Genomic DNA, 15,603 nt, shown 5'->3' on the forward strand with positions numbered 1-15,603 from the left:
AAATAAATATGCACATATACATATAGTCATTTATGTAGGGTTTTTTTTGCAGACTCAATAATAAAAATAATGTACAGTTATCTCTATTCTTTACTGAACTTAAACTGAATAGAAACAAATAAGACACTTTGCATGTTTTGTTGTTTCTTTTGCCTTTTTTTTTTTTTTTTTTTAAAAACTTGCTAGCCAGTAAGTCTGTGTCTATGAAAAGTGTTATCTGTATGTTTGTTAATATCACTTTTCACAGCAGCAGACTTGTTAGCTAGCTGGGAGGCAGTGTAAAGTGATAGTAACAAAGAAAAATAACACTTTTCACAGCAGACTTACTCAGCTCTGGCAAACCGGAGGACAAATTAAGCCTAAGAAAGTGGGGAGGCAGCGGGGGCCAAGGGTAATGGGGAACTCTCACCGGCTGCCTGCTTCTCTGGCGTTTGTTGCTCTGGAAGTAGGCAAGGCCTAACCTCCTAGTAGCCCCAGGGGAAGGCTGCTTTGCACACCCTTCCTCCTCTCCACCCCCCAGCACCCCATCACCACTCAGAATGCTGTGGCCACAAGAAAAAGCCCCTGGTGGCCACATCTGAGAAACACTATTGTACAGTATCTGGACTGCTGTGCTCTCCAACCTTTTTGCTGAAACAATCCCTAGCAATGTGGTTCTGTGTATCATGATTTAGGCAAGTGCTGTAGACACTGCAGCTTCTAGGCCCCAAGAGACAGATTTTTATAGGTATCTGGGTACCTAAGGAGGCAGGATAGGTAACTACTGGTATTTTCAAAAGGGCCTAAGTACAGATTTAAGGTGCCTAACCTGCTCTGGCATTTGTAACCTATCTGCACTTTTTGGTACTTAAATTTCACAGTGAATCAGGCCTCAAGGCTCTACCAGCACCTGGTGGTCCTAAATAGCACTCTGCCAACAGTATTTCCCTCAGACACCCCATTTCTGTGATTCTTTTCCTCCACCAACTGCCATAGAACCTTTTCCTTCCTTCCTCCTGGCAGAGAAGCAGGGAGAAAGCAGCAGTAGATTCACCCTTATCAGAGCCATCACACTTGCATTCTGCTGATTTGTCACTCAGCTGATTTAACAGAATTTATAGGAGAGAATCAACCCCTCCCCCCCGCTCTCCCCCCCCCCACAGACTATGGAAGTGCAGTAGAGGCAGAAGCAGCACTGAGAAGAAGCTCAATGATTTAAAAGTAGTAACTGTATGTATTTAAGGGATGGAGGGCAAAAAGCGTTCAGTTTTGTTTTCCTGTCTTACATGAATATAATTGGTATACAATGATGAGAAGAGAATCAGACGCTTTCCTCATTCCTTGCTTTGTTTTCTATTAAAGAATCTCTAGCCTGTCTATCTGAAATTAAGTAGACGACATTTACTGTTGATCAATCCAAGAACCACTTGGCCATGATTTTATAGTACTTGAAACTGTCCAAACACCTCTCGAAAGCTAGGATGACCTTCATTCAATAGTTTTTTTTATTGAAAAGATCTAAACTCGATTTTCCTGCCCTCAAATTAGCCTTTGGTTCAGTGTTTACATTTACCAAAGCTAATTCCAACTCTCTATCACTCTGCAGATAAACTCCTTGAAAGCAGTCACATGAGACCACTCCCACCTCTTCTGGACATTATCTTTGCCCTGGTCTACACTGAGGGATGAGCGGGGGCCGGGGTGTGCGTGTCAATTTAAGTTACACAACTTCAGCTATGTGAATAATGGAGCTGAAGTCGACGTACTTAGATTAACTTACCGTGCTGTCTTCACCACGGTGAGTCGACTGCTGCTGCTCCCCCGTTACTCTGCCTGCGCCTCTCTGAGGGCAGAGGGCTCAGGGGCTGATTTATCATGTCTAGACTAGGCGTAAAAAATTGATCCCCGCTGGATCAATCACTGCCTGCCGATTCGGCGGATAGTGTAGACATAGCCTTAATTACTTTAAATCAAGTAGCCTCAACCAGATAAACATGAGGAGGCATGAGACACAAACCATATTTACAGATTCTAACATTAGTAAATATGATAAGATTGATTTTATTTTCAAGGCTGGTTGAACAAACTAAAATTACTGAATTATAAAAAATCATCACATCCTGACTCAAGACCACTGACTTTTTGCACATTTAGTCCATTTTAAGAATCAGAAATGCTCTTACAGAGCATCAGAAGTCAAACATGCAGTGTGAGCTGCTACTTACTACCTAAGAAAGAGTACACACTTTAAGCACTCAGTTTTTTGGTCCACTTCCCAGATGTGCCTAGGACTTCGCTTCCCCCTATAAGAAAAATATATTTGATGGGACACGATGTCTATGAATTTCATGAAAACATGCAGAATCTGCATCTTGTGAGTTTCACGGGTCACCAAAACATCCTATCATGTGCTCATTCACAAAACCCCTTTTGTAATCCTGCAAAGCAGCAGAGGAGCATTTATACATATATATAAATATAGCCACTATTACAATCAGTTTAATATTATAGTGGGCTCTTGTTAGGTTTTGTGATACTTAAAGTTGCAAAACAGTTTGCTATAACCCTATTTTCAGATGCTCTTAACTATCAAATTCTACTTCGGGGTTTTAAATTTTCCCTGCTTGTTTTTTGCCTCAATGTAAACCCTATTTCAGAAGACAAAGCTCTTTTAGCCACTTTTTTGTTCACTGGAGGAGTGAAGCCACGATACTCTTTTTGCCTTTTAGAGATACGTCAGATGTAGACCTGTTAATTCAAAGAACTTACAAGTCCTGCTGGTAAATTTATTAAGCTCTTGCTCCTCCTGCCCAGTGAGAAGAACTGTGCATTGTATTTTTCTCCTTATTCTTCTCTGATTTTGCCTAGTGTACTAGGTTTACATGCGACACTGACTTGTTTACATTTGTCATCTACTTTCCACAAAACCATAAAAGCGCAAATCAAATGTAAGGATACTAGAAATTATTTCTCAGAAACAGGAGAGAATATTATTAAGAATGTTTATAGTAAGGTATTTTGATAGATATGCTTCAGGTTTCTCAAGTTATAAACGTTAGGGTTTCAGTTCATCAATTCTCAAGGTACTTTTATGAAATGTATCATGTACAAATTTTCTCATCTGACTGTTCTTTTAGCTTTTATACAAACTCAGTCCTAGAAGCCAGCCTTGATCAACACAAGAATCAGCTTGCTTTATTAGTAATTGTACTAATAGCTGTCCTAGCTAGCATTATTCACATCCTAATTTGCTAACAGGAAACACGTAACTTTAATCATCCAAAATCTCAAACAAACAACATACATTGGAATCTGCTTACAATGAACTCAGACACAGAAGACACCATTTTTATATATATAAATAAAAGTAGACTGAAAATCTCAAATTGTTCAATGCATTGTAATGTACCAATTGCAATTGTGACTAAAGCGAACTTCAGTTACAGTGAAATCCTGTGAGACAGAATGACTCATTGAGGATTTTATTCTATTGAATAATAGATGCCATATGAAGTTATTGGAAAGAATATGTGGAAGTACCTCAGATCTGGGCATGTGCACGTTCACATATACAATAGCATCTGCTCTACGCAGGTTATACCGCATCAACAAAAAGGGGAGAGGGAAGAAATGGGGAAGTTTAATGAAGTACCAGTCATCCTTTAACCCTGATTTGCCACTGTGGGTCCATCTCACCCACAGTACAGCAGTTTAAGTATAAGGGGATTAAATGTTTACTCCTTTTGATAATATTGCCTTAACCTGCTTTAGGTAACGCAGATCCAGTTCAATTAAGTCACTGGATTCTCTTGAGAAATCCAAAAGCCCCTCAATAAAAATAAATGAATAATAGTTTCAAGCTTTCACGAAAATACACTGTCTCTAGTGCCACTATACCTACAGCGCTAACGACATTAAACAGCAGAAGGGACCCACACTTCGTTGAAGCTCAGCTAAACTAATTCCCAGCTGAGATGCAACAGACAAACAATAAAGTTGGGTTATTTCTACTTAAAACTGAAGCATTTCCCAATTGTAGTAAATTGTAAAGCAAGACTATCCACCAAGAAACTGATTGAAAAACATTTCCTTTTTAACACATATGGTCTTCTCCCAAGAGGCCTCAGAACAGCAGGAGATCTTACTAACCACATGTGCTGCAATATTCAAGCACACTGGGTTTGAATTAAAGGTTCTGTGGAAACCGAAAGACTTTGCCAAGGTTGACTAGTCCAAAATTTAACCTTCTTTAAAAATGTGTTTTGTCCTCTTCTTGGATTCTTTGAGGAAACAAAAATGCCCATCAGCTTCCCTGCATGAGAACTAACACATTTAGGTTTTTAATCACAGTTCCAAGCTAGACAACCTGCCAAGTGCTGAGCTGGGATGTAGCCTTTCTTCACGTTTGTATGTCATCCCTCCATTTTCATGAGACTATCAAATTATTGAAATGCACAGGAATCACTCTCTCCGATCATTAGTGAGTGGCATTCATGTAATGCTACCTGGCCTTCTTCATGCTTGTAGGCAGAGAAAGAGTCACACTGTGATCATAGGTACTGGAACTAAGGATGTGGGGGTGCACCCCCTGGTCTGAAGTAGTCATAGCAACCCAAATACATGGTTTACACTTTTAGCACCCCCACTACAAAAATTGTACCTGCACCACTGATTGCAATGAGACCAGACAGCAAGCAAAAAAAAAGCAACTGTACGTCTAGATTTACGCTTAACAGCCCTGATAGGGTACATTTAATTCAAAATACCTTGCATTCTGAGTAGTCTAAACCTTAGCATTGCGATATGGCTTCTGTTCATTATTTTAATGAAATTAAGAAGTGCAGAGATTTTCATGTATTTAAGTTTCCCCTGAAGTATACCTTCGATTAGTATAATCTTACTAGAGGCGTTAGATAATAAGAGTTAAAAAAAATCTGATTTCCTAAATGTAACAATTTATCTAGCCATGATTTCCAGTAAATAATTTGATCTATACTGAATGTGCACGTCTGTGTCTCTAATTTCAAAGGCCAAACTGAAGTTTAATTGATTAAAAATGATTTGTTTGTTTTTTGGAATAGCAGATGAGGGGCAAGTAGTACTCCTTCAAAGTCATTTCCAATATCCTAAGCATTACCTATTTAAATACTATTGCCAACCTCTAAAGTTATGGCTTCATTGTCTAAATGTTTGTATGAAATCGAAGAGATGAGAGTTTGCATATAAGCTATCTTAACTGTTTGTGAACAGTTGTCAATGAGAACATGCTCAAAAAGAGGATGCTCTATGAGCCTTTACATTATTTGAACAATTGAGATGTCCCATTTTGACAGATTGTGCAGATTTCAAGGTTTACCACTGATTTGCAAAGAAACATGGACCACAGTGGGACACACAAAGAGATACAGGTGGCTCCCAGTAACATAACTTGTTTTCTCACAGCATCTCTTATACACAACTTTCTTAATCAGAAGGCAGCCCAAATATCATTTTGTCACAACTTTGATTGGACCCTATTTTCTAGTTATAGCATAGTCAGTTTTAAAGAGAAAAGGCAGACTTCTTAGCCTTGATAAACGATGACACCTGTTCTAATACAGCTGGGAACGGGCATTTTGCAGTATCTGCAATACTTTCCCCTCCACCTCCCCCGCCGTGGAGGCAAAACTGCAGTTTACTATGTAAAATTTGTATTTAATACCTCCCTTTCATACTCATCCACAAAATGTGTATCATTCTCACTGCCTGGAAAAATATTTGCAGAAAGCAGATGGCTACTTTCCTAAAGAATGATGTTGCTGTGCCACTTGATGACACTAGAATGTGTCTATGAAAGATTAACATTTCAAAACAAAAACTATTCTCCACTATGACAGAAAAAAAGTCATTATCTTATTCCTTTCTGGCTGGTCCTGAAATAGTCCTGTGCTTAACTATTTACCTACAAACAACACATCAATCTTGCTAGATCTTAAAAAGGGCCTCTGTTCAATAAATGTATAAATATAAATGTAGACATATGTAATTCAATGCAGAGATAAATTAATCCCCAGCGCTCAGCTGTGTGTTTCCATATGTGAAAGTACTTTTGTGAACAGAAGAGTTTAAAAGCCACACTACATAACAGCAACAAATATCTGTCAGGGTGTGGCTGTCTCATGTACAGGATTTACCAGTGAGGAGAACGTTTTTGTGGTTGTGCCCCCCACAACTCTCAGCCATTGATGTAGAGATCTGCAGTATTTGGGGGTTGCCTTGTGGTGTGTTCTGAGAAAGCCAGGAATCCTCATCAATGTAAGAATTCATGAGAAATTTAAAAGGGAAAAACCTCACATTTCCTTTCCTTTAACCCCTCCTGTAGATCTTCCCTGCCACTCAGATCCTCTATTTTAAAGTACGTAACACAGAAAGCTAACATTTCAGAAATTCTTTTATGCATTATGTTCTGCTAAGAATAAGGTTTCTCCACCACCGAGAAAAAACTGCTTTTGTTTCAAAACAGAAAAAATTATGCTAGTTTTAATTTATTTATTTATGCAGGCAAACTTACTTGCTAAACCATTACAAGAGGGACACCTAGTGGTTTAGTCACTAAAATATTGTCAAGTTCTCATCCATTCATTGTTACCAGATAATGCCATTTGCAGTTAGTTAACTCAATAGAAAAAAAATCTAGGAGCAGAACGTGTGACCAAAACCAATAAACAGCGGGGAGGGAGGGAGGGAGGGAGAAGCCATCAGGGAAAAAGCCTGCTCCAAGTGGCTATTATATGAGGCTCTCTGAGTGTATGGCTACACTGGCACTTTACAGCGCTGCAACTTTCGCGCTCAGTGGTGTGAAAAAACACTCCCCTGAGTGCTGCAAGATACAGCGCAGTAAAGCCTCAGTGTAATCAGTGCTGCAGCGCTGCAAGCTACACCCGTAGAGGATGTGGTTTACGTGCAGCGCTGGGAGACCTCTCCCCCAGCACTGGCGCTCCAACCACACTCACACTTCAAAGCGCTGCCATGGCAGCGCTCCCACAGTGCAGCCAGGGTAGCGCTTTGAAATTTCAAGTGTAGCCATACCCAAAGTGTTTACTGTCCCCCCCCGCCACCCCCAGTTGTATCAAATATTTAAGGTTCATTGAGCCCTCATTTTAACTTTGGACCTGTCCCTGTAGTTCACATAGAAGCACTCTTCACCAAGTTACTACATTTTTATATTATGACACAGTACTATACAAGGAATATAAACTTTTTTTATATTGGCAAATGTCTGCTTCATGAATAACCCAGACTTAAATCCACATCCTTTCCCCTCCATGAGAGGGAGACATTTTCAGCAAGTCTTTTCATCTTAAACAGATGTACCCACCCTCCCAATCAAAGAAAAAGAAAGTGAAGAGTATCTCTGATGAGCATGTACTTTGGTAATCCCAATTAATGGAAGAATGACAGATACAGAACTCGTCTAGGGACTAAGTTACAAAGCCTTAGCAAGGAAATCTGAATTGAAAACCATTTTAGTAAAAGCATTAAAAAAAAATCCCGTTTGTCCCCCATCACAGACATGCATGCAAGTAAAAGCCCAAATTAATTTATGAAGGAAGAACCTCTCTCTCACTCTCCTTGTGAATACCATTGTTCAGTAAAGACAACAATTAAATTGACTAGCACCAGCAATGGATGTTATGATGCCACATTGCTGACTTCAGTACTTGGATTTCCGACTATGACAATCAGTGACTACTTTATGACAGTGGGAAACATCAGCCCAAGCACAACAGAAGAACCCCAACTAAAGTTTGGGGTATAATAAATCGTCACTGAAGAAGCTGAATACTAGAGGACTGTAGAAGAATTTAGTACAAATTTCCACCTGAATATGTTTCCAAAAATATTTCATGGAGTACTGTTCACTGTCTAATGCAGGGGTAGGCAAACTACGGCCCGGGGGCTGCATCAAGTCCTCCAGATGTTTTAATCTGGTACTTGAGCTTCCGCCAGGGAGCGACATCTGGGGCTTGCCCTGCTCTGGCGCTCCATCTGGGGAGCGGAGTTGGGGGCTTGCCCCGCTCTGCACAGCTCCTGGAAGCAGCGGCATGTCCCCCCTCTAGCTTCTACGTATAGGGGCAACCAGAGGGCTTTGCACGCTGCCTACATCCCAAATGCCGCCCCTGCAGCTCCCACTGGCTGTGGTTCCCAGCCAATGGGAGTTGCAGGGGCGGCACCTGTGGATGGGGCAGCACATAGAGCTGCCTGGCCGCGCCTCTGTGTAGGAGCTGGATGGGGGACATACCTGAAGCAGCTCCCAGAAGCAGCGGCAAGTGCTGCCCAGAGCCTGCAGCCCCACTGCCCTCCTGTGCCCCTGCCCCAGCCCTGATCTCCCTCCTGCCCTTAAACCCCTTGGTCCTAGCCAAGAATTCCCTGCTGCACCCCAGCCCTACCCCAGAGCCCACCCCCTCAGCTGGAGCCATCACCCCCTCCCGCACCCAAACTCCCAATTTTGTGAGCATTCATGGCCTGCCACACAATTTCCAGACCCAGATATGTCCCTTGGGCCAAAAAGTTTGCACACCCCAGGTCTAATGTGATTCTGTCATGAAAAATGCTGCCAGGCCTTGAAATCTTACACAAGAGCTCTTCACCAGCTATTTTTCAGTAATACTAAAATGAAGGTTTTGTCCAGTTGTCTCCAAACCCCATACTAATTAGAAACTTACTTCTTGTTGAAGGTGGTCGAATTCTCTCTCCTTTTTGTAAATCCAATGGGTAAAGTTTTCAAGTGGATATTGTGCTTTCGAGCTCGGTTTTTCAAATAATTTATCTAATATAGAAAATAAAAGCCAAAATATATTCAAATATGGAAATATTTATTACTTCTGTCCAGCAAGTCTAAAAATTGAGGCCAAAAGAGCAGTCCTGGAAACAAAGTGCCTGTCAAGCATTTAAGCAGCAGCATAATGGAGAATAGTACACAGTGATAAACTTTTTTTCTCTCTTTTATTTTTTAACCAAAAGTTCTCAGTTAAAAAAAGATATTTAGATATCTTCAGGAGTTTCCAAACTTATTCTTAAACATTTACAGACAAAGTTTTCCTATGGTGAGCACAAGGAGTCCCAATGAAACATAAACCGTATGTTATAAGTAGAACTCAAAACAGTACGAGAGGGTTGGAACCCAACACACCTACAGAATTAGTGACTGACCTCTTACGATTTTTTAAATCCAGAGGGGCCCTAAACCTTTCTGTGCATAAATCAAGTACAAAGCCTGTATCAGTGAGGTCCAGAGGAGAAATTTCCCCCAAACCCACTCCACTACTGCAGTTGCTGCACACAGTTTCCCTGAGATGAAGGCTGAATAGTTAGTATATCTACACAGTCATGAATCAACTGGCCAGTGCAGAGAAAACCTGAAGAAGCCTGCTCTGCAATGCCAAGGGGTAATAATGTTGACATGGCATGGCTGAAGTGCCATTAGATCAGTATTCTGTAATGGTACAGTCTGCTAAAACACTTAACTATGCGCCAAGGCATTACTGACTTCCATCAGAAATTCTGCAACATTAACACCATCCTTACCACCATGGATATCACCTCCCTCTACATCAACATCCCCCACCACAACAGCATTGTTGCCTGCCTCAAATACCTACTGATAAACGTACATTTGAAAATTCACCCTATGCCCATTGCCAAACGCATCTATTTCATCCTCACCCTCAAGAACTTCACATTAACAACAGACACTTTGTCCAAACCATGGGTACAGCCATGGGTACTAAGGTGGCTCCCCTATACACCAACCTCTTCATGGGCCACCTTGAGGAAAAATTTCTGGAAAAATGCACCACAAAAACCAACATACCAATTTATCTGAGTTACATCAATGACATTTTTATCGTCTGGACAGAAGACCTAAACTACTTCACAGACTTCCACCACTTCAACAACCACCATCGATCTATTACACTCTGTGCAGGACACTTCCACACCAGCATCAGCTTCCTGGACACCATGATTAACTTCAACAATGAAACCCTACCAATGACTGTATACACGAAACCCACACATCACCACACTTACCTTCACAGATTCAGTAACCATCCCAGACACACGAACAAATCTGCTACTGTCAGCCAAGTACTCAGAGCCCACCTCCAAAGAGAAAATCCAGGCTATATACCTTAACGGACTTAAAGCCTCCTTCACTAAACAAGGGCACACCATCAGAGAAGTAGATTGCATCATGGAAAGGGTCACCCAAATACCCCAGGAGAACCTACTTCAATACAGAAAAAACACCACTCACTGACTGCACTCCCACTACTTGTCACCTACTGCTCCACACTAGAGCCCAACTGGGGTATCGTAAAATAATTACATTGATGGGCACATGCTGAAGGAAGTCTTTCCTAACCCCCTCTTCTGGCCTTAAGAATAACTCTTCAACTCTGACAAGCTCATACCAAAAACAAGCTCGCCATAGACCCGGACACACCAACTCAAAGCAGCATCAGACCCTGCCTGAACAGATGCAAGACGTGCAGGCATATCTCCACTGCCACAATGATCAATACCTGCCCACGACACCTTTCAAGATCCCTGGGTCCTACACATGCCTATCACAATATCTGGTTTACCTCATCCAGTGCATCAAATTCCCCAACAACTATTTGGGTGAAACCAGATAATCACTACATTTTTTAATGAACTCACACAAAAAAATCGTAAGACAAAAACATATCACCTGTGGACAAACAGTTTTCATAAAACCATCACTCCATATCTGACCTCTTGGTACTTGACCTCAAGGGGAACTTTCACAAAACCTTCAAAAGGAGAGCCTGGAAACTTAATTTCGTAACTCTGCTAGACACTAAAAACCATAGACTCAATAGACACACTAGTTTTTTGACTCATTACAACAACTTACAACATACTCCACTGCCTGCTAATCATTAATTGCCTACTTCATTTTAAGGGGTTTCCCACAACGTTATTCCCTTATGCTTAATTTGTCCCAACTTGTATTTAGCTCAGAAACTCTGATTTCCTTCTCCACAATGGAAGAAGAGCCCTGTGAAGCTCAAAACTTTGTAACTTCCACTACAGACATTTTTCTAATACAGTAACTCCTCACTTAAAGTCATTCCAGTTAACGTTGTTACACTGCTGATCAATTAGGGAACATGTTCACTTAAAATTGCGCAATACTCCCTTATAAGGTTGTTTGGTAGCCGCCTGCTTTGTCCACTGCTTGCAGGAAGAGCAGCTCGTTGCAGCTAGCTGGTGGGGGCTTGGAACCAAGGGTGGACCAGCAGCCCCCTATCAGCTCCCCATCACTCCCCTAAGCTCTAAGTTCCCTGTGCAGCAGCTTAAGTTCCCTGTGCAGCAGCAGCCCAGCAGGCTACCAATTGCCATCCCCACTGCCATGTGCTGCTCCTGCCCTCTGCCATGGAGCTGCTCCTGGGAGCCTCCTGCTTGCTGTGGAGGGAAGGGGGAGGAGAGGGGCTAATGTCAGGGTGTCCCCCTTCCCTCTACTCCTGCCCCTCCTTACCCCTTCTCCATATAGAGCAGGGTGGGGAGAGCTTGCTGGCCACAGTTGCTGTCTCAACTTCCTGATCTTTTTAAAGGCAATGTACTTAGAGTGGGACCAGCGTACTTAAAGGGGCAATGCACGTCTCTCTCTCTCTCTCTCTCTCCCCCTCACACACGGTGTGTGTGTCTGTCTGCCATGCTGTCTCTCCTCCCTCCATTTGTGCTGCCTTATAGAGCATGAGGCTATATTAACAACGTGTTAACCCCTGAGGGCTCAGCTGAATGCTGGTTCATCATTTAGCAGCAAGGCATTCCCTGGGAAATATCCCACCCTCTAACATCACCACCTCAACCAAGCTTCACAATCATCATTGCTGCGTACAGTATTAAATTGTTTAAAACCTATACTGTGTGTGTGTACATACAATATATAGGTTTTGTCTGGTGAAAAAAAATTTCCCTGGAACCTAACCCCCACATTTACAATAATTCTTATAGGGAAACTGGATTCACTTAACATTGTTTCGCTTAAAGTCGCATTTTTCAGGAACATAACTACAATGTTAAGCAAGGAGTTACTGTACAAGATATTAGTTCACTCACCTTGTCTATCTCATATCCTAGGACTAACAAAGCCACAACAACACTGCAAACTTAACTATGCTGTACTTTAAAAGATCTGTTTAGGAAAACTCCAGTGATCACTTAGTTTATAACAGGGGTTCTCAAACTGGGGGTTGGGATCACTCAGGGGGTCACAAGATTCTTACATGGGGGGTCGCGAACTGTCAGCCTCCACCGCAAACCCTGCTTTGCCTCCAGCATTTATAACGGTGTTAAATATATAAAAAGTGTTTTTAATTTATAAGAGGTCACATTCATTGGCTTTCTGTGTGAAAGGGGTCACCAGTATAAAAGTTTGAGAACCACTGCCTTATATGGATAAGTGCATTTGCAAACCAGAGATACAGATATAAAAAAGTAAGTTTCAAAACAGTTTTGGGTAATACCAATCACTATTCCAGTATTCCCATTCAGCAAACGGGACTGTTCTCTCTCAGTGAGTTACACTTATTACACCTAAAAACTATTTGATGATGTAAGATTAGACTGAAATAACATGATTTCCCATTGCAACACACTGAAAACAAGAAAGCTTCAAAGTTGCTTTTAGGTAAGTTACAGAACTTGAGAATTCATGGTAACTTTGATACCTGGTTTAACAACAAACAAATATTTTAAAAGTTACAGCACTTAAAACAAATCTGACACTTCCTGCTATTTGGTGTTTTCTAAGGGCTCCTGCAAACAAGTTAATTTAAATGAGTAAATTTACTTATATGAACACTGAAATCTGTCCATCTTACGAATACAGGTACCTAAACATCTTTAAAAACAACTTGTCCATAAGTAACGTGCCCAAGCTCATACACAAAGTCTATAACAGACCAGGGGACTGAGTCCAATCATAGGACCACACTTGAGTAAAGTTACTTGTGTGTGGCTGAGTGATTGAGTTCTATTAGAATACCTGATTCTTTCAATTTTACTTTACAGCAAACTGTCCACATGGCATCTTCTCGCTGCATGAGTTCTAAAATTACATTTAAAGATGGTTTGCATAGGGCTTAAAAAATTAACAACTTTGAGCTTGTGGTTTTTTATGATGTACAAAGAAGTCTTAATATGTCATTTTGATTTTCTCACCAGCCCACTTGTTATTTTAACTTAGAAGTATCAGGAATGTAAAGTATGATCTTCCCTAGTTTTGCTGGGAGGACCTGTGAGAGAGAGAAAATATATTTATTGTGAGCTCTTAACACTTTAATTGAAGGGATGATTCTTATTGAAAGTCCTTTCCCATTTTTAATAGCTCAGCTCTCACTCCTCATGTGATGTCACTTATCCCAGCTCTTTAGCTGTCATCATTTCCGCTCCCTATGTTATTAATGTAGTGATCAGAATCTCTCATATTACATTGGAGCTCTACTTTAATTTAAGACTGGGCTTCATATATACAGTTCTGATCCTGAACTTCACAGGGACTAAGATCTAAGGTTTGTTCACTCTGTTACAGGAAAAGAACCAGTCAAAAATTTTGGATCTGGATACCCTCAATTTGGAGGTCAGGAGATGTTCTAATCTGGGATTTTGGAGCAGTCTCATTTCTACTTTAAAAACTGACTGAAAAGATAACTTGAAACTCACAAATTTATTGGTTGTTGGTCTATGCAAGGAAACATCTCGAGCAGCACCATCAGTCATCCTTCCTACGTCTTCCAGAAAACGATAATCTAAATATACAAAGAATAGGAAGAAAAGTGTAATGCTGGTTTAAAAAAGAAGATGGGGTGAAGTTTACACAGCAGAGAAATTCTTACCACTTAGGAGATTCAACTCGTTAAACTCATGTATGGAGACAAATGCTGTCTTTTCTCTGATTCCATTACAACTCAGTGCAGTTTTGTGCTTTTTCACACACGCCAAACTGAAAGTACAGAGAAACATGAGCATCCTGTTTCTAGCATACAAGAAACCAAACAAGAGAAAATTCAAATTGTATATACCTGCATGAGTATTTCATGCAACGTGGACACCTGTACTTTGCTTCCTCTCCACTACAGGTTTCACATCTGAAAGAAAAAAAAGGCATTTCATTTGTATTAAAATAGTGCATTTGTGTTTGTACTAATTTGACAAATTTTCTTTACATTTAACCACGCATGGGTCATAATTCTGAGAAATGATCACTGTAGCCTGAAAGCAGAGAAAGGAAATATGGATGCCTCAGCTAAGTGAGTAGTTTCCATACATTTCCACAGGGTGATCAATACTGGGGTGAGATTTCCCAAGAAACAATGGGAAGTGAGTAACCAAGACCCGGCTCCTCAAAGATACTTAGGTGCTTAACTCTCATGAGGGTTGGTCTACATTGTGGGAGCGGATTGATCTAAGATATGCAACTTCAGCTATGTGAATAACGTAGCTGAAGTCGAAGTATCTTAGATCAAATTACCTACCGTCCTCACGGTGCGGGATCAACATCCGCTCCTCCCCCTGTCAACTCCGCTACCGCCGTTCGCATTGGTGGAGTTCCAGAGTCTACACGAGCGCATTCAGGGATCGTCTAGATGAGACGCAATATATCGATCCCCGAGAAATCGATTGCTACCCGCCCATAAGGTGGGTAGTGAAGACGTAGCCTCATTCAAAGCCATGGGAGCTAGGCACCTAAATACCTTTCAGGGTCTGGGCCTAAACTGCCACTCAAGGGGGCGTCTAACTCCCCTCTGCCGGAAACCGCGCACCTCCGGCTACACTCATTGGCTGTCTTCCTTTAACCCGCCTCCTGGGGAGGAGGCCAACCAGTGACGGACATGAGAGCAACGCTCACTCCGTCCGCCGGAGCTGAGGGCCGGGAAACGGTGACACCCTCGCGCCCTGTCCCGGCGAGGAGAACGGGCACAGGACAACCACCCCCAGCATCCCCTGCCCGGGGCGCGAGGGTGAGACAAGCGGCGGCGCCGCGGCCGCCCCCAGGCCTCGGAAAGGGAGCAGCGGGACACCCTGCCCCACGCGCTGACGGGGATCTGCGGAGCCGAGGCTCCGGGCTGCTTCTACCCGTGCAACGCCATCTTCCGCTTGCCGCAGGCCAGCCCCGGGCTCCCCGCCGGCCCGCTCGCCGCCCCGGCTCCCTGCTCCATCCGAGTCCCAGCTACACACGCTCCGCCAGGGGTCACGTGAGCCGTCTTCCTCCCGACCGACCTGCACAGCGTGGCGGCCCTTTGCGGCTGCGCTGCGGAGTGGCGGCGCGTGAACGGCCTCTGGCGGCTGCTTGGGAGAGCGCCGCTGTTTCCATGGAGACCTGGAAATTCCTCCCTGTGGGATGGTTCTGCCCCTCCACCCCGCCTGCGCTTTGCCTCCTCCCACTGGCGGGCTGGGGCCTGTCCATTTTACTCGCGTATCGCTGACACACATTCCCAGGCGGAGATGTTTAACCGTTCATACCCCGCATCCCTGGCTGTGGCCACCAGGCTGCACCTGGAGGTTATCAGTTCACCTCAGTCCACCTGGCAGGGTTGTGGTCCCGAATGTGGG

At 42.6% G+C, this 15,603-nt stretch overlaps 1 protein-coding gene across 2 annotated transcripts in view; it reads right to left on the bottom strand.

Annotated features, from left to right (window-relative positions):
• ZNHIT6 (zinc finger HIT-type containing 6) overlaps positions 1–15,308 on the bottom strand; it is a 56,280-nt gene extending 40,972 nt beyond the window's left edge. Inside the window, exons 1-5 of one of the 2 annotated variants that reach the window (XM_032779280.2) lie at positions 15,127–15,308; positions 14,073–14,138; positions 13,887–13,993; positions 13,714–13,799; positions 8,685–8,788 (exon numbers count right to left, since the gene is read on the bottom strand). In XM_032779280.2, the coding sequence (XP_032635171.1) occupies positions 8,685–8,788; positions 13,714–13,799; positions 13,887–13,993; positions 14,073–14,138; positions 15,127–15,209 (446 nt within the window). In that variant the 5' untranslated portion in view covers positions 15,210–15,308. Of the gene's footprint in view, positions 1–8,684; positions 8,789–13,713; positions 13,800–13,886; positions 13,994–14,072; positions 14,139–14,521; positions 14,566–15,126 lie in introns of those variants that run through there. The other variant, XM_032779281.2, reaches the window with a different exon arrangement.
• Positions 15,309–15,603: the final 295 nt, after the last annotated feature.

Source organism: Chelonoidis abingdonii, chromosome 7 (assembly GCF_003597395.2).
Source record: "Chelonoidis abingdonii isolate Lonesome George chromosome 7, CheloAbing_2.0, whole genome shotgun sequence".
NCBI classification, from domain to species: Eukaryota; Metazoa; Chordata; order Testudines; family Testudinidae; genus Chelonoidis; species Chelonoidis abingdonii.